We start from the raw sequence: 15248 nt of genomic DNA on the forward strand, positions 1-15248 counted from the left end.
CCACGGCTCAGAACAGCACAGATTCTTCATTCTCATTTTACCCTCAGAGAAGCCATGCTGCCTGTACTGCCACTAACTCAGTGCTATGCTAAGAGTGCTTCAAAAGCTGGCAGGGACCCATGTAAGCTTTTTTACTTTACAAACCTGTTCCATTGAGTTTGAACACTGTCAGAACAGAAGGGTGAACACAGCACACCCGGCTGTGGTGGTGATGGGCCATAAATTCCTGTGGGCCCTTGTCTAATGAGTGTAATGAGCAAGCCGATGATTTAGGCTAGAACGTCACATAACTGAGATGCTTTACAGCATGATGGTGCTTTAATCACTGTAGTCGGGCCTGGGCTTTGAACTCCACATGTTAACAGGCCCGAAGAGGCCTCCTCTCGCTCTGAAACTAAAAACAGCTCAGGGAAACAGAGAGGTTTTAGGGGGAGAAGAAACTTGACCAAGACCATTTATTTGTTTGGTCTTGATGTATTTGGCTCTTAACGGGAGGTGTTTCTGGTTTAAAGAGGCAATCTGCCGTCGAAACAACAAGGCAGACCCCCTGCCTCTGTTTTGGTAAAAAGCTGAGGGATAGGCCTGGAGAAATGTAACCACTCTCAAATTCACAGACAGAGCTATGGATGCAAGGACTGATCAAAGACATCACAATTATATTTTTACGCATGTTTTGAGGCTTACAGTGTTTGTTTACATTTGCAATGTTTACAAACACTGGAATAAAACAAGCGTATATGTTGGGTTCTGATGGGGTACGACAGTTGAAAAAAGGTCATGAGGCATTTAGAAGTTATATTCTTCAAGAATCAATAGGAATATCTCATTCATTTAGAAGTCCAAAAATGGATGTAGCAAACTACAGATTGCCCCTTTAAGGCTTTTTGTGATGTATGTTACAGCAAAGGTGAGGCAGTTGGTGTTTTCACTCTCTGCTGCCTGCCTGCCGCTTCTGAAACCAACCTGAAAGGAAGTGGCTCATGCCCCCCCCAACGACACACCATCGTTCTCCATTAACATTCCCCCTCTTTTTCTTTCTCTCCCTTATCCCTCCATCACCTCAGCAGTCAGCTCTATAGGGGGCTGACACGCTGCCTTTTCCATCGATCCCCAACCCCCTTCAGAGCAGGCCCATCACCCTCCATGCATCCAAAGTGGGCGACAGCTGATAAGCCATGAATAAAAATGGAGTCGCTCAAGCGGTCTACTGCCATTGATAGGCACGGCTGGCACAAACGACTGACACAAACGACTGACACAAACGACTGACACAAACGACTGACACAAACGACTGGCACATTACAGCAGAGGAGGCTTCTATACCACATCATCCCAGGTTAATCAAATCCAATGTAAGGAGCCGGCTCCAATCTAATATCAGTCAAGCTCCGGATGGTGGGTGTGTGAGGGTTAATCTAATATCAGTCAAGCTCCGGATGGTGGGTGTGTGAGGGTTAATCTAATATCAGTCAAGCTCCGGATGGTGGGTGTGTGAGGGTTAATCTAAGATCAGTCAAGCTCCGGATGGTGGGTGTGTGAGGGTTAATCTAATATCAGTCAAGCTCCGGATGGTGGGTGTGTGAGGGTTAATCTAATATCAGTCAAGCTCCGGATGGTGGGTGTGTGAGGGTTAATCTAATATCAGTCAAGCTCCGGATGGTGGGTGTGTGAGGGTTAATCTAAGATCAGTCAAGCTCTGGATGGTGGGTGTGTGAGGGTTAATCTAATATCAGTCAAGCTCTGGATAGTGGGTGTGTGAGGGTTAATCTAATATTAGTCAAGCTCTGGATGGTGGGTGTGTGAGGGTTAATCTAAGATCAGTCAAGCTCTGGATGGTGGGTGTGTGAGGGTTAATCTAATATCAGTCAAGCTCTGGATGGTGGGTGTGTGAGGGTTAATCTAATATCAGTCAAGCTCCGGATGGTGGGTGTGTGAGGGTTAATCTAATATCAGTCAAGCTCCGGATGGTGGGTGTGTGAGGGTTAATCTAAGATCAGTCAAGCTCTGGATGGTGGGTGTGTGAGGGTTAATCTAATATCAGTCAAGCTCTGGATAGTGGGTGTGTGAGGGTTAATCTAATATTAGTCAAGCTCTGGATGGTGGGTGTGTGAGGGTTAATCTAAGATCAGTCAAGCTCTGGATGGTGGGTGTGTGAGGGTTAATCTAATATCAGTCAAGCTCTGGATGGTGGGTGTGTGAGGGTTAATCTAATATCAGTCAAGCTCTGGATGGTGGGTGTGTGAGGGTTAATCTAAGATCAGTCAAGCTCCGGATGGTGGGTGTGTGAAGATAAATGGGGTTGTTGCATATTTTAGTTACTCAATATAGATTTTGGGTGACAGTCCTAATCATCTCCACTGACTGGTTCTTTCATACGGCTGTCAGATAGGGCAGGTTTTACACAAGCCTTTGAAACTTGGGAAATATACAGTCTCTCTCCTATGTTAACGCACTTGTGTTTTATTTGATTTCCCCTGTTCCTCAGTGTAAAGATGACTTCCTTAATAGTCATGTTAGTTATTTCGCAGTTTTAGCAGAGAGGGCAAGCTTCTTATTGGGGCTGGAGAATTCCTACATTCAATTGTCTTGCTGTATGTTTTTAAATGATATCAAAGAGGACTTTATTCCACCATTGTATAAATTTTCTTGAAGACGAATACAGAAACACAGGGAACTCTGGTCTGCAAAAATACAACCCTGTTCAAAAATACACAAATAGAATAGCCAAGAGGAATTTTTTCAGCTATTAAAATTCATTCAGCATTAGCATAATCCGTCAACCAGTAGCATCCACAGCTTGGTAGCTAAGAATTCACCCTTGCCACTATGACTTCATCATACGTGCGCCCAGCAGTGCAACAATGCGGGCGGAAGTTGCTGTCGCCAGGCTACAATGGGAGCTCTGTCTATCGTGTCTGAGGCTCATCACAGAGGGGACCAGCGGGGTCAAGTGTTGGCATCTGAAAATGTCCGTCTACATAACCTGCTGGCCAGTCAAGTAGCAAGGTGGGAAATGCCTTCGCAGCTCGCACCATTTCCTGCCACCGACGACCTCACACGACCCCCAATACCTACCGAGCCAAACTAGAAACTGTGGGTGCATCCCAAATAGCATCTCTATTACATAAATAGTGCACTACGTTTGACCAGGGTGCCATTCAGGATGTATCCCATGTCTCTGCTCCAGGGCTGAGACTTTAGAGGAAAGGACATTGTGACGATCCTCACAATTGATTGAAACTGTGACACTACCCCTATCACATTGAAGGTGATTGAGAGGGTGGCTGTGTCGAGCCAGTTGAGGCAGAATGGAACTAAATAAAAGTCGCAAGGAAAAGTGAAGGGTCTTTTTCAGAGCTGAAATCTCTTGGGGCGTAAATAGACTGTCCATAAAAAAAGTATTTTGGGAAGTGTACCGTATTTATGGAGAACACGAGGGAAAGAGAGATGAGGCAAAGAGGGAGAGAGAGAAAGAGAGAGAGCGATTGAGACAGATGGAGGCGGTCAGGAACTTCAGATTTGTCAGGGAGAGAACAGAGATAGATCAAAGGTTAGCAATCCCCTGGCAGAACCTTTTTAACGAGTCAGCTTTTTTCCCTTTTAACAGGACATCCGTCGAGCCCTCTTTTTTTATCATGAGAGATTAAAAGGGTCCACGTGGGGTACAACTGGAACATAACAGGCCTGTAGGTGTTCCCTCGTCAGTTCTAGAATAGTCTACCGTGTAGACACATGAAAGGGTTGTCCCCACCCCAAAGGAAATTGTCCTCCCATGGCCTGGCCTTCATGTAGGAAGAATGGAAATTGGATGAGGGTTTGGAGCAAATCCATGGCAATGAGCAATGAGATAGAAACTCAAACAGAGATGCACAGCTTCAAGCCTCCACAGACCAGCTGATTTTCATTCATTTAACTAGGCACATATTTCTACCTGGGAGAGGTGCGTGCGCTGCCAATGGATAACATTCATCAAGTAAGTGGGAGAGAGAAAGGAAAAGCAGCAGGACAGTAGAATACGACGGCCAGAGTTGTGACTAGAGAATGATCCTATCCAACTCCATTTATAAACGGTGAAAACACTGTTCCAACTATCCAGCTGCTCACGGCAACTTCAGGTCAATTATCTATTCCAGGGGAATTCAACTCTTACCCTACGAGCTCCAGGGTACTGCTGGTTTTTCTGTTCAACCTGATAATTAATTGCACCCAGCTGGTATCCCAGGTCTAAATCAGTCCCTGGTAAGAGGGGAACAATAACAACAAGTAGTGGAACTGGCTTTGAATTTGAATGAGAGGGATATATGGCATCCTAGTGACACCCAGGGACACTCCCCAGCCTCGCGTCATGAACCTTCATATGTCGCATCATTACCAGACCAACTGATCCTCATCTCACAAGGATAGGATTGACAGCTGGAGCTGGCAAATCCAATGACCAACCGGTGCAATAAAACAGGGCAGATGTTGAACAGTGTAGCCACAAAGGAACGCACGCCAAAACTTCACATCAGGTATACATGATCCATCTAAGAGTGCTAATACCAGACTGTATTAACACTGACAGTGTCGGGCGAACGAGGTTAATGGGATGGGCGCATGCTGCGTGTCCCTCACCCGTCCGTCTTGCGCACCTGCCATCAGATTGGCCCCAGATGGCGCCTGGCTGCTTCACGAATCCTTAACCAACACCTAACTCTGTTATACCTTCCATGTGACCATTGGACCATGTGACGGGAGAAGGAACCAACCAACCTCACTTCAACTGACTAATGCAGCCTGAGGCTCTCTCTCTGAGGGAAAATACTAGGTTAAAGTGCTGCTCGGGGAAAGCCGGCATCACTGCCTCAAGTCTCTGTAAAAATAAAGATAATCACTTTATAATCCCCACGGGGAAAGTTTGTTTACGGCTCTGTGCATACATTAAAACACATCATCAAGCATAGACGAAGGACATATGGAAACAATTACAGACAACTAATTCAATCAGAATAGAAAAACATTCAATTCATGAGCGATTCTATGATTCATCTGTAAAACTACACATCAGTAAAGTGCCAACTACAGGGATACTGGGGCTTCTTAGACTCCAGCGACTTCAGAAGGACAGTGAACTGAGCACACGTCATGTCTGCGTTCCGCTGATGTGGCTGCGGTTGGCTAACGACGCCATAAATGAGCTTTATTTTTCTGCTGAACAGAGCCTTTTACGATCCAGGCTGTCATTCTCTGTCAGACCATCATTTCTTCACCAACGACTAAAGAAGAAGAAAACTGCTCTATTCAAGGGCCCTGTTTGTGCATATCTAATTCCCCTGGCTACTCCATATACAATTAGAGAAGAGGCGCTGTCAGAAAGACTTCGATTTAACAGTGGAAGAGAGGCGTGAAACATGCTGTGAGATGAAAGAGACGCTTAAAAGACGCGGAGCTCCGACGTGATGTCTTAATGAACAGCGTGTGAGTTCCTCCCCACATGGCTAACCCAGTGTAAAGAGACATAATCACACTGTAATCCCTTTACACTGCCTTGTCCTTGAGAGAATCTCCATTGCATCTTCTTGATTCCTCGCATCCTCTCTCCTCGACTCCTTCTCAAAACCCATTGGATGAAATGGGCAGAGGAACCTGCCCTCTGACCATCTCATCCAATGGGTTTTGAGGAGACCAACAAAAAAAACACCCAGGAAAAATGTACTTACTATGACTGAGATATGTGGTTTTCCCACCAAACTATCTTAAGATGATTGCACTAACTGTAAGTGTCTCTGAGCGGCTGCTAAAAGACTCAAATGTAAATGAGAGAGGATGTGCTAGGAAACACACTTGCGGTTCTTCTCTTGTTTGGCTCAGCCTGCCTCTGAAAAGCGGTCATCCAGGCTCCCCACTGAGACTATATTGTACTGTGGGTCAGGATGTGGTCTACAGAAACTCCCAGTCTCAGTTCCCAGTAAACCCAACTCCAAACACACCAAGCGGCATGTTTGGAGAAAGGCTTGCTCGGAATTCCAGAATCGACCACCGAGAACGGCACGCCCCTTGGAATCGCTGCCATCCCGCACATGTAAAGTATTCAAGATTTCCTCCCACGTTTTCTCACCCCTGGTACCCCCAGTTGGCAGGGATGCCCTACCTCTTGCTCTTTCACTAATGGAGAACAAACGTGTTGGGGTCAGTTGATGTTCACTACTGGCTGGCTGGCCTTAGACTAGCGCTTAGCCACGTGCTCTTCCAGCCAGATCAATTAGCCGACCTGAGCAGAGTCAGATCAATTAGCCGACCTGAGCAGAGTCAGATCAATTAGCCGACCTGAGCAGAGTCAGATCAATTAGCCGACCTGAGCAAAGTCAGATCAATTAGCCGACCTGAGCAGAGTCAGATCAATTAGCCGACCTGAGCAGAGTCAGATCAATTAGCCGACCTGAGCAGAGTCAGATCAATTAGCCGACCTGATCAGAGTCAGATCAATTAGCCGACCTGAGCAGAGTCAGATCAATTAGCCGACCTGAGCAGAGTCAGATCAATTAGCCGACCTGAGCAGAGTCAGATCAATGGGAGAGACTCTATTATGCAATTTAGTCGGTGAAGTATAGCTGGAGCCGTGTTGGAGAGAAGTCTGTTCCTCCGACTTCCTCAGGCAATAAGAGATGCTCCTCGCCTGCTGAAAATAGTTTCTTCAGTGTTGTTCAGCTACACAGCTACAATCTCCAAAAATATCAATGAACAAGACTTAAGAGTCATTTCTCCGCTCAGTAGCGGTGATATAGATGGACTGATCCACTTTACATTACAGAGCCCTTAGTAGAGTGTAATTACTCCAGTTAGTAATGTAATTACTCATTTTTACACTGTACTTCACCCTGTAGCTTAGGGTAAGGGTTGCTGCTGTAAATCCTATGAAACAATGAGTAACTTCACCCTGTAGCTTAGGGTAAGGGTTGCTGCTGTAAGTCCTAGGAAACAATGAGTAACTTTACCCTGTAGCTTAGGGTAAGGGTTGCTGCTGTAAGTCCTATGAAACAATGAGTAACTTCACCCTGTAGCTTAGGGTAAGGGTTGCTGCTGTAAGTCCTATGAAACAATGATTAACTTCACCCTGTAGCTTAGGGTAAGGGTTGCTGCTGTAAGTCCTATGAAACAATGAGTAACTTCACCCTGTAGCTTAGGGTAAGGGTTGCTGCTGTAAGTCCTATGAAACAATGAGTAACTTCACCCTGTAGCTTAGGGTAAGGGTTGCTGCTGTAAGTCCTATGAAACAATGAGTAACTTCACCCTGTAGCTTAGGGTAAGGGTTGCTGCTGTAAGTCCTATGAAACAATGAGTAACTTCACCCTGTAGCTTAGGGTAAGGGTTGCTGCTGTAAGTCCTATGAAACAATGAGTAACTTCACCCTGTAGCTTAGGGTAAGGGTTGCTGCTGTAAGTCCTATGAAACAATGAGTAACTTCACCCTGTAGCTTAGGGTAAGGGTTGCTGCTGTAAGTCCTAGGAAACAATGAGTAACTTCACCCTGTAGCTTAGGGTAAGGGTTGCTGCTGTAAGTCCTATGAAACAATGAGTAACTTCACCCTGTAGCTTAGGGTAAGGGTTGCTGCTGTAAGTCCTATGAAACAATGAGTAACCACAATATTATTTTAATTGTACTTAAGAGATTTTACACACTGATAGCAACACTAACGTAACGTGTTACGGAATTGGACGTTTGCCTAATATGGATATCCGTAGGTAGTCACTGCAATGCCATGTTAACAGTGTTCAATTTCCTTCTTCAGTTTCCCTCACATCATCCCATCCTGTCAATCGTCCACTATCAAGCTGAATGGTATGTAAAGCCAGTCAGGTCCCCCTCACAGCACCTACGCTTCCCATCAACAGTTGAATGCAGGGCTCTCCATCCCTGGTCCTGGAGAGCTACCGTCCTGTAGGTTTTAACTTCAACCCTAATCTAGCACACCTGATTCTAATCATTAGCTGGTTGATAAGATGAATCAGGTTAGTTACAGCTGGGGTTGGAGTTAAAACCTACAGGAGGGTATCTCTCCAGGGTCAGGGTTGGAGTTAAAACCTACAGGAGGGTATCTCTCCAGGGTCAGGGTTGGAGTTAAAACCTACAGGAGGGTATCTCTCCAGGGTCAGGGTTGGAGTTAAAACCTACAGGAGGGTATCTCTCCAGGGTCAGGGTTTGGAGTTAAAACCTACAGGAGGGTATCTCTCCAGGGTCAGGGTTGGAGTTAAAACCTACAGGAGGGTATCTCTCCAGGGTCAGGGTTGGAGAACTCTGGTTTAATGACACATATTAGCTCGATCACACAGACAACACCGGAGAGGCAAATAGCATCTACTGCCAACCCAGCACAACATACAGTACATGTACACCTACATTCACTAACAAGCTGTTCCTAGTCTGCAGCGGTAAAACACACTCTGAAAACCTGTCTGCCACATCATCTCCAATTATCCTCTGTTACCTCAGTTGTTCCTGAATTGCCCTTTGACCCTCAGTGGCTTGCCTTAAATCCACTCAGTTCTGAGGACCAATGTTGTCCTCTCTCCAGAGCTGCTCAGTGCAACACGGCTCCACAAGTGTGTCAGATGTTCCCTCTGCTCATGTCCCCCATATACCCCGAGCCACAAGCAGACGTGTTTCCTCAAAGTCAAGTTCCCCTCCCCACCACAGGGGCTGGCACGGCCTCTGAGGCTCATGCTGGATCAATGGGCTTTGAGTGACTGAGACAAAGAGTGAACACACACACACACACACACACACACACACACACACGCATGTACACACACGCATGTACACACACGCATGTACACGCACACACACACACACACACACACAGGCACACACACATTACACAGGCACACACACATTACACAGGCACACACACATTACACAGGCACACACACAGGCACACACACATTACACATAAACAGGCACCTCCTCCAGCACAAATCCTTTAGGGACAGGGGTGGCTGGCGTCTGGACCTGCATTTCTGTGGGCTTGTAGGGGAGAGCCCTTAGTGACCAGTGTGTCACAGTGGACCAGACCCAGCTCTAGCCACAAACACAGGGCTTTGGCCAAACACCAACCCTGTTGGGTTTACTGTAAGACAGAAGCCTGGTCTGTAATCCCCCTCAGAATCCATTAAAACTACACGGCAATACAGCTAGCTAAGTCGCTTTTAATTACACTAGTGTAAAAGATGCCAAAACAGACGGACAAAGTGAGAGAACTCACTGAATTATAGCAGTTAGATTGAGAGGTAATCGTCAAGCTGTGGGCTGTGTGCAATTAGACATTATGCATTTAAAGTCACATCATTGACAGAGTATATTTTTGGCTAAGAGATTTTTGCAATTAGGACCATAGGAGTCAGCCTTCTGTGGTCTCTGAATAGTACTGTTATGTTTCCTGCAATACAATCAAACATGTTCATGACAGTACCCTGAAAGACCTACAGAACATGTCCTCATACAGACTCTCAACCAGGCCAACGTTTCAATACCATGACAGCAGAAATAAAAACAGAAGTAATACTATCACCTCCACAAAAAGGAAGGTGAACTAGCAGACTCACCATGTGTGATTGACTCCTGGGGCTGACATTGATGTCCTCCACTTTCTCATTAGCTGGAAGAAGAAGAACAACAAAACAATTAAGTGTGAAACCTTCCCACAAGAAGAAGTGCCTAAACACACAGAGACCCTTCTGAGTTAGGGCACTTCTAGTCTAGCGGAGGAGCCCTTACAGAGCTCAGGGACAGGAGGAGCACGGATCTCTGTGTGTGTGTGTGTGTGTGTGTGTGTGTGTGTGTGTGTGTGTGTGTGTGTGTGTGTGTGTGTGTGTGTGTGTGTGTGTGTGTGTGTGTGTGTGTGTGTGTGTGTGTGTGTGTGTGTGTGTGTGTGTGTGTGTGTGTGTGTGTGTGTGTGTGTGTGCGTGCATGTGTGTGTTTTTAGGAATGCCCCCTGCCCAACCACGAAGCAGTGAAAGTTTGGGAAAAGAAAAGTCTCTGCTAATTCATCAGCTGCTGCCTGAGTGTTACTGACACGGGATATCGGGCCATTGTCTGTTGTGGAGAGCAGGGGTAAAGTTTCAAGACAGCCCGGGAGGTGGGAAAAAGAGAGAGGCAGAGCATCAACACCAGCCTCTCTAGGCTAGCTAAAAGATACACATGGGAGACACATGGTTCAATAGAGCAGGACTAGTTTCCAGTCTGTGTGTAGTGGGCTGCCAGGGCTGGAGCTCCTCTCCTGACAGAGACCAGTTGGAAAGGAAGATAAAGCCTTTGTGTTCCGTCTAAATGCCTGCACCGTTACGTTTTATAGCTGGGTATATGGAGAGTTTCCCTCAGCCTAACAAGTGAGGTTAAGTCAGGAGTGTGTGTGTGTGTGTGTGTACATGTGTGTGGGTGTGCTTGTTTGCGTCTGTGCGTGTGTGTTTATATCAGTGCCTGTGTGTGTGTTTATAACAGAGCCTGCGTGTGTGTGTGTGTGTTTGCGTTAGCACGTGTGTGTGTTTATATCAGTGCCTTTGTGTGTGTGTGTGTTTGCGTCAGTGAGTGTGTGTGTGTGTGTGTGTGTGTGTGTGTGTGTGTGTGTGTGTGTGTGTGTTCTCTCACCTATGATCTGGATGATTTCTGCCAGCAGAACTCCGTCAGCAATGTCTATGGTCAGGTCCTTGATGAGTCGAGGGCAGCCAGACTTGGTCAGGTAGTGGTTGGCCCAGTCTGTATAAATCTACAACATAGAGGACAATATGGGGTAAGGGTGGGATCTATAACTGTAGACAAAAAGAAAGGAGAGAGAGAGAGAGAGAGACCGATGGAAGCTGGCAGGATCTTCAGCTTTATCAGCGAGAGAGAGACATAAAGACAGAGAGAGACAGAGAAAGAGACAGAGACAGAGACAGAGAGAGATATACAGAGAGCGAGAGATATACAGAGAGAGAGAGAGAGAAAGACAGAGAGAAAGACAGAGAGAAAGACAGAGAGAAAGAGAGAGAGAAAGAGAGAGACAGAGAGAGAGAGAGAGAGAGAGAGAGAGGGAGACAGAAACAGAGAGAGAGCGAAAGAGAGAGAGAGCGAGAGCGAGAGAGAGAGGGAGAGAGTGAAAGTTCTCCAAGTTGATCTGACTAATTTAAAGATGGGAAGCTTAGTGCTTGGCATTTCCTATTTGAGGTATGAGTCAGGTTTGTTTTAGTACCACGGTCACTGCTGACCTCGACCACACAGAATAACAAACACAGGCTTCCTTAGTCCTCCTATATCCCAGAATCAGACGGCCCAGTTCCATCTCAACATAAGTAGCACACAGCACACCAGTGAGTATTAACCAAACAGTGGATTCCCAATACATCTCTCCAACACAAACACAAATATTTGATCAAAGACAGACGCTTCCAACATGAGGATGACTCGCTGGGTTTCTGATCTCACTGTGCAGGACTGGGAAGGAGATCAGATCAGCCTTTTAAAGAAGAGATCCGACCTGCTACTAACGCATCACCAGCGGGACGTTTAACTGATGTTACTGTAGGTCTTGCAATAGAATCCATAAACCGATTAGGACCAGGACGATGCCCATATTGTTGTATCGTGGCTAGGAAACAAAACAGCAAACGGATTTAACTTCTTCAGGAAAACAGCCCTAATGATGGAAACAAACATCATTATGTTGACATCCAGAATCACATTTATTTATGTGCTATAGCACACAATATGTTACATACAGCAGGTTTTAAAGAACCAAAGAGCGGGTCTGCTTCGTGTTTTCATTTTTGCCATGGAAAAAAATATTGTGTTACTGGTATCGTCACGGCCCTCAAACCAATAGGTTGATTTGTTAGCTATGTACTGTACTGGTGATTGAAACTAACAGCTGCAGAGATTTTGACGAGGTCTGTTAGGGGGCATTACTTCTGCGGTTTATCCTTGCATTCCTACAACTCACTTCAGGCAGTCCCCTATCTATCTCGCTGCACACTCATTCTGAGGGGATCATCTTTTCATACTATCTATCCGCCTGCAGGAGGAGGGAACCACAGGGAGGGCAGGATGAACAAAAGTGTCTGCAGCGTTTTCAGAGCAGCGAGGCCGTGCGTTACTCATGGAAATACTCAAAGACAGACACATAAGGGCTCTTCTTCTTCTTCCCTGACATACTTTATTTCCACTGGGTTCTCTGGGGGGTACTTTGAAAAAGGGGTACCTCAGGGGTCCGTTGTGGAGCCGCTCAAAGATGCCCACCCCCATACCAGAGCCTCACTCTCGTCTTGTTATCCTCAGATTAATTCGAAAAAGCAAGAGGGCTGTTTTTTTTTCATATCCTACGTGTGTGTGTGTGAGGACTCAACCAGCATGAGGAATTCTCAATGTCAAAATCCGCTTAGAAATGCAAGGGCCTCTGTGGAGGGGTTTTGTCTGTGACTTTCAGACCACTGGTGGTCTACTAATAATGCCATTGACTGAAACTCAGTTAAAACCACTTCAATATCACCAAAGGAGCGGTTTTAAAAGGAACACTTGACAGAGAGATTAAAAGATGTACGTATATGCAGATTATAGGCACTTTGCATCTACCAGCCTATGGTTCCCATTTCCCAGCAACTCCCTCATAAAAACCAAGCTCCTTATTCGGAAATTATCCCTTTTCCCCCCTCTGCCTCACACACTGCTCCCAATTAACGGTGTTTCTCTCTCTTTCAGGGAACGGGGCACGTATCCTTCAAAGACGCCTCCTTTCAAAGGTTTTGTCTGTTGTGGTTTTGTTCGCCGGCTTCTCTCTGATGAGGGAGGCATTAAAGAGAACCAGGGAGAGGCGGGAAGCACCTTCGTTAGACACACACACACACACACACACACACACACACACACACACACACACACACACACACACACACACACACACACACACACACACACACACACACAGCACGTGTCGGAGTACAGTACACACACTCTTAAACCAGGTCCCACTAGGCCTCACCACCACTACTGCCTGAGTGGGAACAACCACAGTGTGGAAAAGAGCCTCACATTCCGACACCTCTGGTCACGGAAGCCGCGGGAAATACTTTGACGGCCGAGGGATATGGAGAACGGGTTCAATGGGTTCATCACATCTCTACTAATTGCTGCTACAGATAATACCAAGTATGCACCGGGGCGACCAGGGGCCGGGGTTTGGAATGCCAGGGGGGTACAGTAAGTGACAGAAACTTCCTCAAAGAGAGGAGCCTGCAGAGGAGGAAGGTGCTCTTTATCCTCTGCACCTCTGCAGCACCTCCCTCCCTCTCTTCCCCCTTTCCCAAAAAAATAGTGAATCAGGAGAGTGCCGCATTGACACAATCACAGGGAGAGAGGGAGAGAGAGTTTCCTCTGCCAGGGATGTCTCTGGTAAAGGGGGAGTGTTCAGTCAGCTTTTTGACACGAGTGGAGAGACACGAGGGGGGGTGTGCCTCATCAAGACGGATTCAATTAAGTTCACCACAAGCCATTGTTTTGGTGAGAGAGAAACTGACTGCAACCGCATCTGTCAACTGGAGGAAACATTTGGAGTTGTTTGTTAGGGTTTTTCTGTCCAGCCAAACTTGAATTCCCACCGCCCAGCCAAACAAACAACATGCTCAACACTAGAATGAAATGGTGCTTATTCTCTAATGATGATCGTATAAACTGCATCACATTCAGAAATGTTGGAATAATTGACCATCTGAAAAGCTAGTGGGGCTCCATGGTGTTAAACTACATTCCACTATTCCTGCGCCACAAAATGGCCCCCTATGCCGTATAGTGCACTACTTTTGACCAGACCATATGGGCCTGCTCAAAAGATGTGCACTAAATAGGGAATATGGTACCATTTTGGGATACATCCTATGAAGTAAATGGGTCTGACAGAAAAGAGAAAATGATTACAAAGCAGTCTCTAAATCGGATAATGTCATGGAGGGAAAAAGTAAGGACACTGGTTCAAGGTGAATCTATACCCCCCAATGCATTCATTACAGCAAAGTTAGACAAACCAGCCCGTATGTGATCTGAACCTACACACAAACCACAACAACAGATTGACAAAGAACCTGCCTAGTCAACTTCTTTACTTCATTTCAAACTCAACTAGGCAGCCAGCCTGAACCTACCCTTGTCTGTGACACTGGTAAACATTAACAGCTCCTCATTCACTCTCCTCTTCCCTTTGTCTTCACTGTTGTTGCTATTCATTCGGTCTCTTTAAGCCCCTTAAATAGAGACTCACTGTTCAACATTTTGTGCGTCACTGTCTCAGTTTCCCTGACTCATTATTTTAATTTCTTGCTAACAGCTCTGACTTGCAATTCTATCCAGCTAACAAACGGTGTCGGGCAACGTCAGAACAAACACTGACTGGCACCGGCATGTCTAACAGAAGCCCTAACCTCAGCCGTGCCACTCTCAACGTTCATAGAGAATAATGACATCAGGACACACACACACACACCTCTCACGGACATGCCCACACCCCCTTCTCCCTCCATCCAAGCTCCCCGGAGCAGTTACAACTATCTATTCTCCAGTGACATTAGCTACAGAGCTACTGTGAGGCTAGCTACAGAGCTGTCAATGTACCTGTTATGAAGCCATCTCCCTCAGCGTCAGGCTCCTGTACAGATAAACAATCAGCTTTCACGCCAGTGTGAGAGTGCCTTGCGGCGAGCAGACTGCTTTACAGTCGGAGCACAATGCAGTGTCTATGGCTGCGCAGGTACTGCCGGCAACCTGCAGTGGCCCCTAAATACCTCCGGGGGGAGCCAGCCATCTACCGAGGCGAGACAGAGCCTCAGGGCTTGAGGGACGGAAGCAGACCTGTCTGTGACTTTATACAGGCCAAGGGTATTCACTGTGCTGTGGAAGTCGAAGCAGTGGTCTTTTATCACTGATATGTGTAGCAGAGAAGGATGGCATTTAACACACACACTCACAAACGCATGCACTCACAAATGCATGCACACACACACACACACACACACACACACACACACACACACACACACACACACACACACACACACACACACACACACACACACACACACACACACACACACACACACACACACACACACACACACACACACACACACACACTTAAACACACTCATTAACACCCAGTAGTTGATATGAGGACTAGGCCAAACATGACACTGAGGTGAAGACGGACATATGCACTCAAGCACCTGCAAACACGCTACACACCACAGCAATAGTAT

General features: G+C 46.4%; 1 protein-coding gene across 3 annotated transcripts in view; it reads right to left on the reverse strand.

Annotated features, from left to right (window-relative positions):
* Nucleotides 1-15248, reverse strand: part of LOC120050110 (neuron navigator 3-like) — a 226253-nt gene that overhangs the window by 145438 nt on the left and 65567 nt on the right. For all 3 annotated transcript variants that reach the window (XM_038996755.1, XM_038996754.1, XM_038996753.1), the window contains exons 2-3: nt 10621-10738; nt 9579-9631 (exon numbers count right to left, since the gene is read on the reverse strand). In XM_038996755.1, the coding sequence (XP_038852683.1) occupies nt 9579-9631; nt 10621-10738 (171 nt within the window). The remainder of the gene's footprint in view (nt 1-9578; nt 9632-10620; nt 10739-15248) is intronic.

Source organism: Salvelinus namaycush, chromosome 6, assembly GCF_016432855.1.
Source record: "Salvelinus namaycush isolate Seneca chromosome 6, SaNama_1.0, whole genome shotgun sequence".
Lineage (NCBI taxonomy): Eukaryota > Metazoa > Chordata > Actinopteri > Salmoniformes > Salmonidae > Salvelinus > Salvelinus namaycush.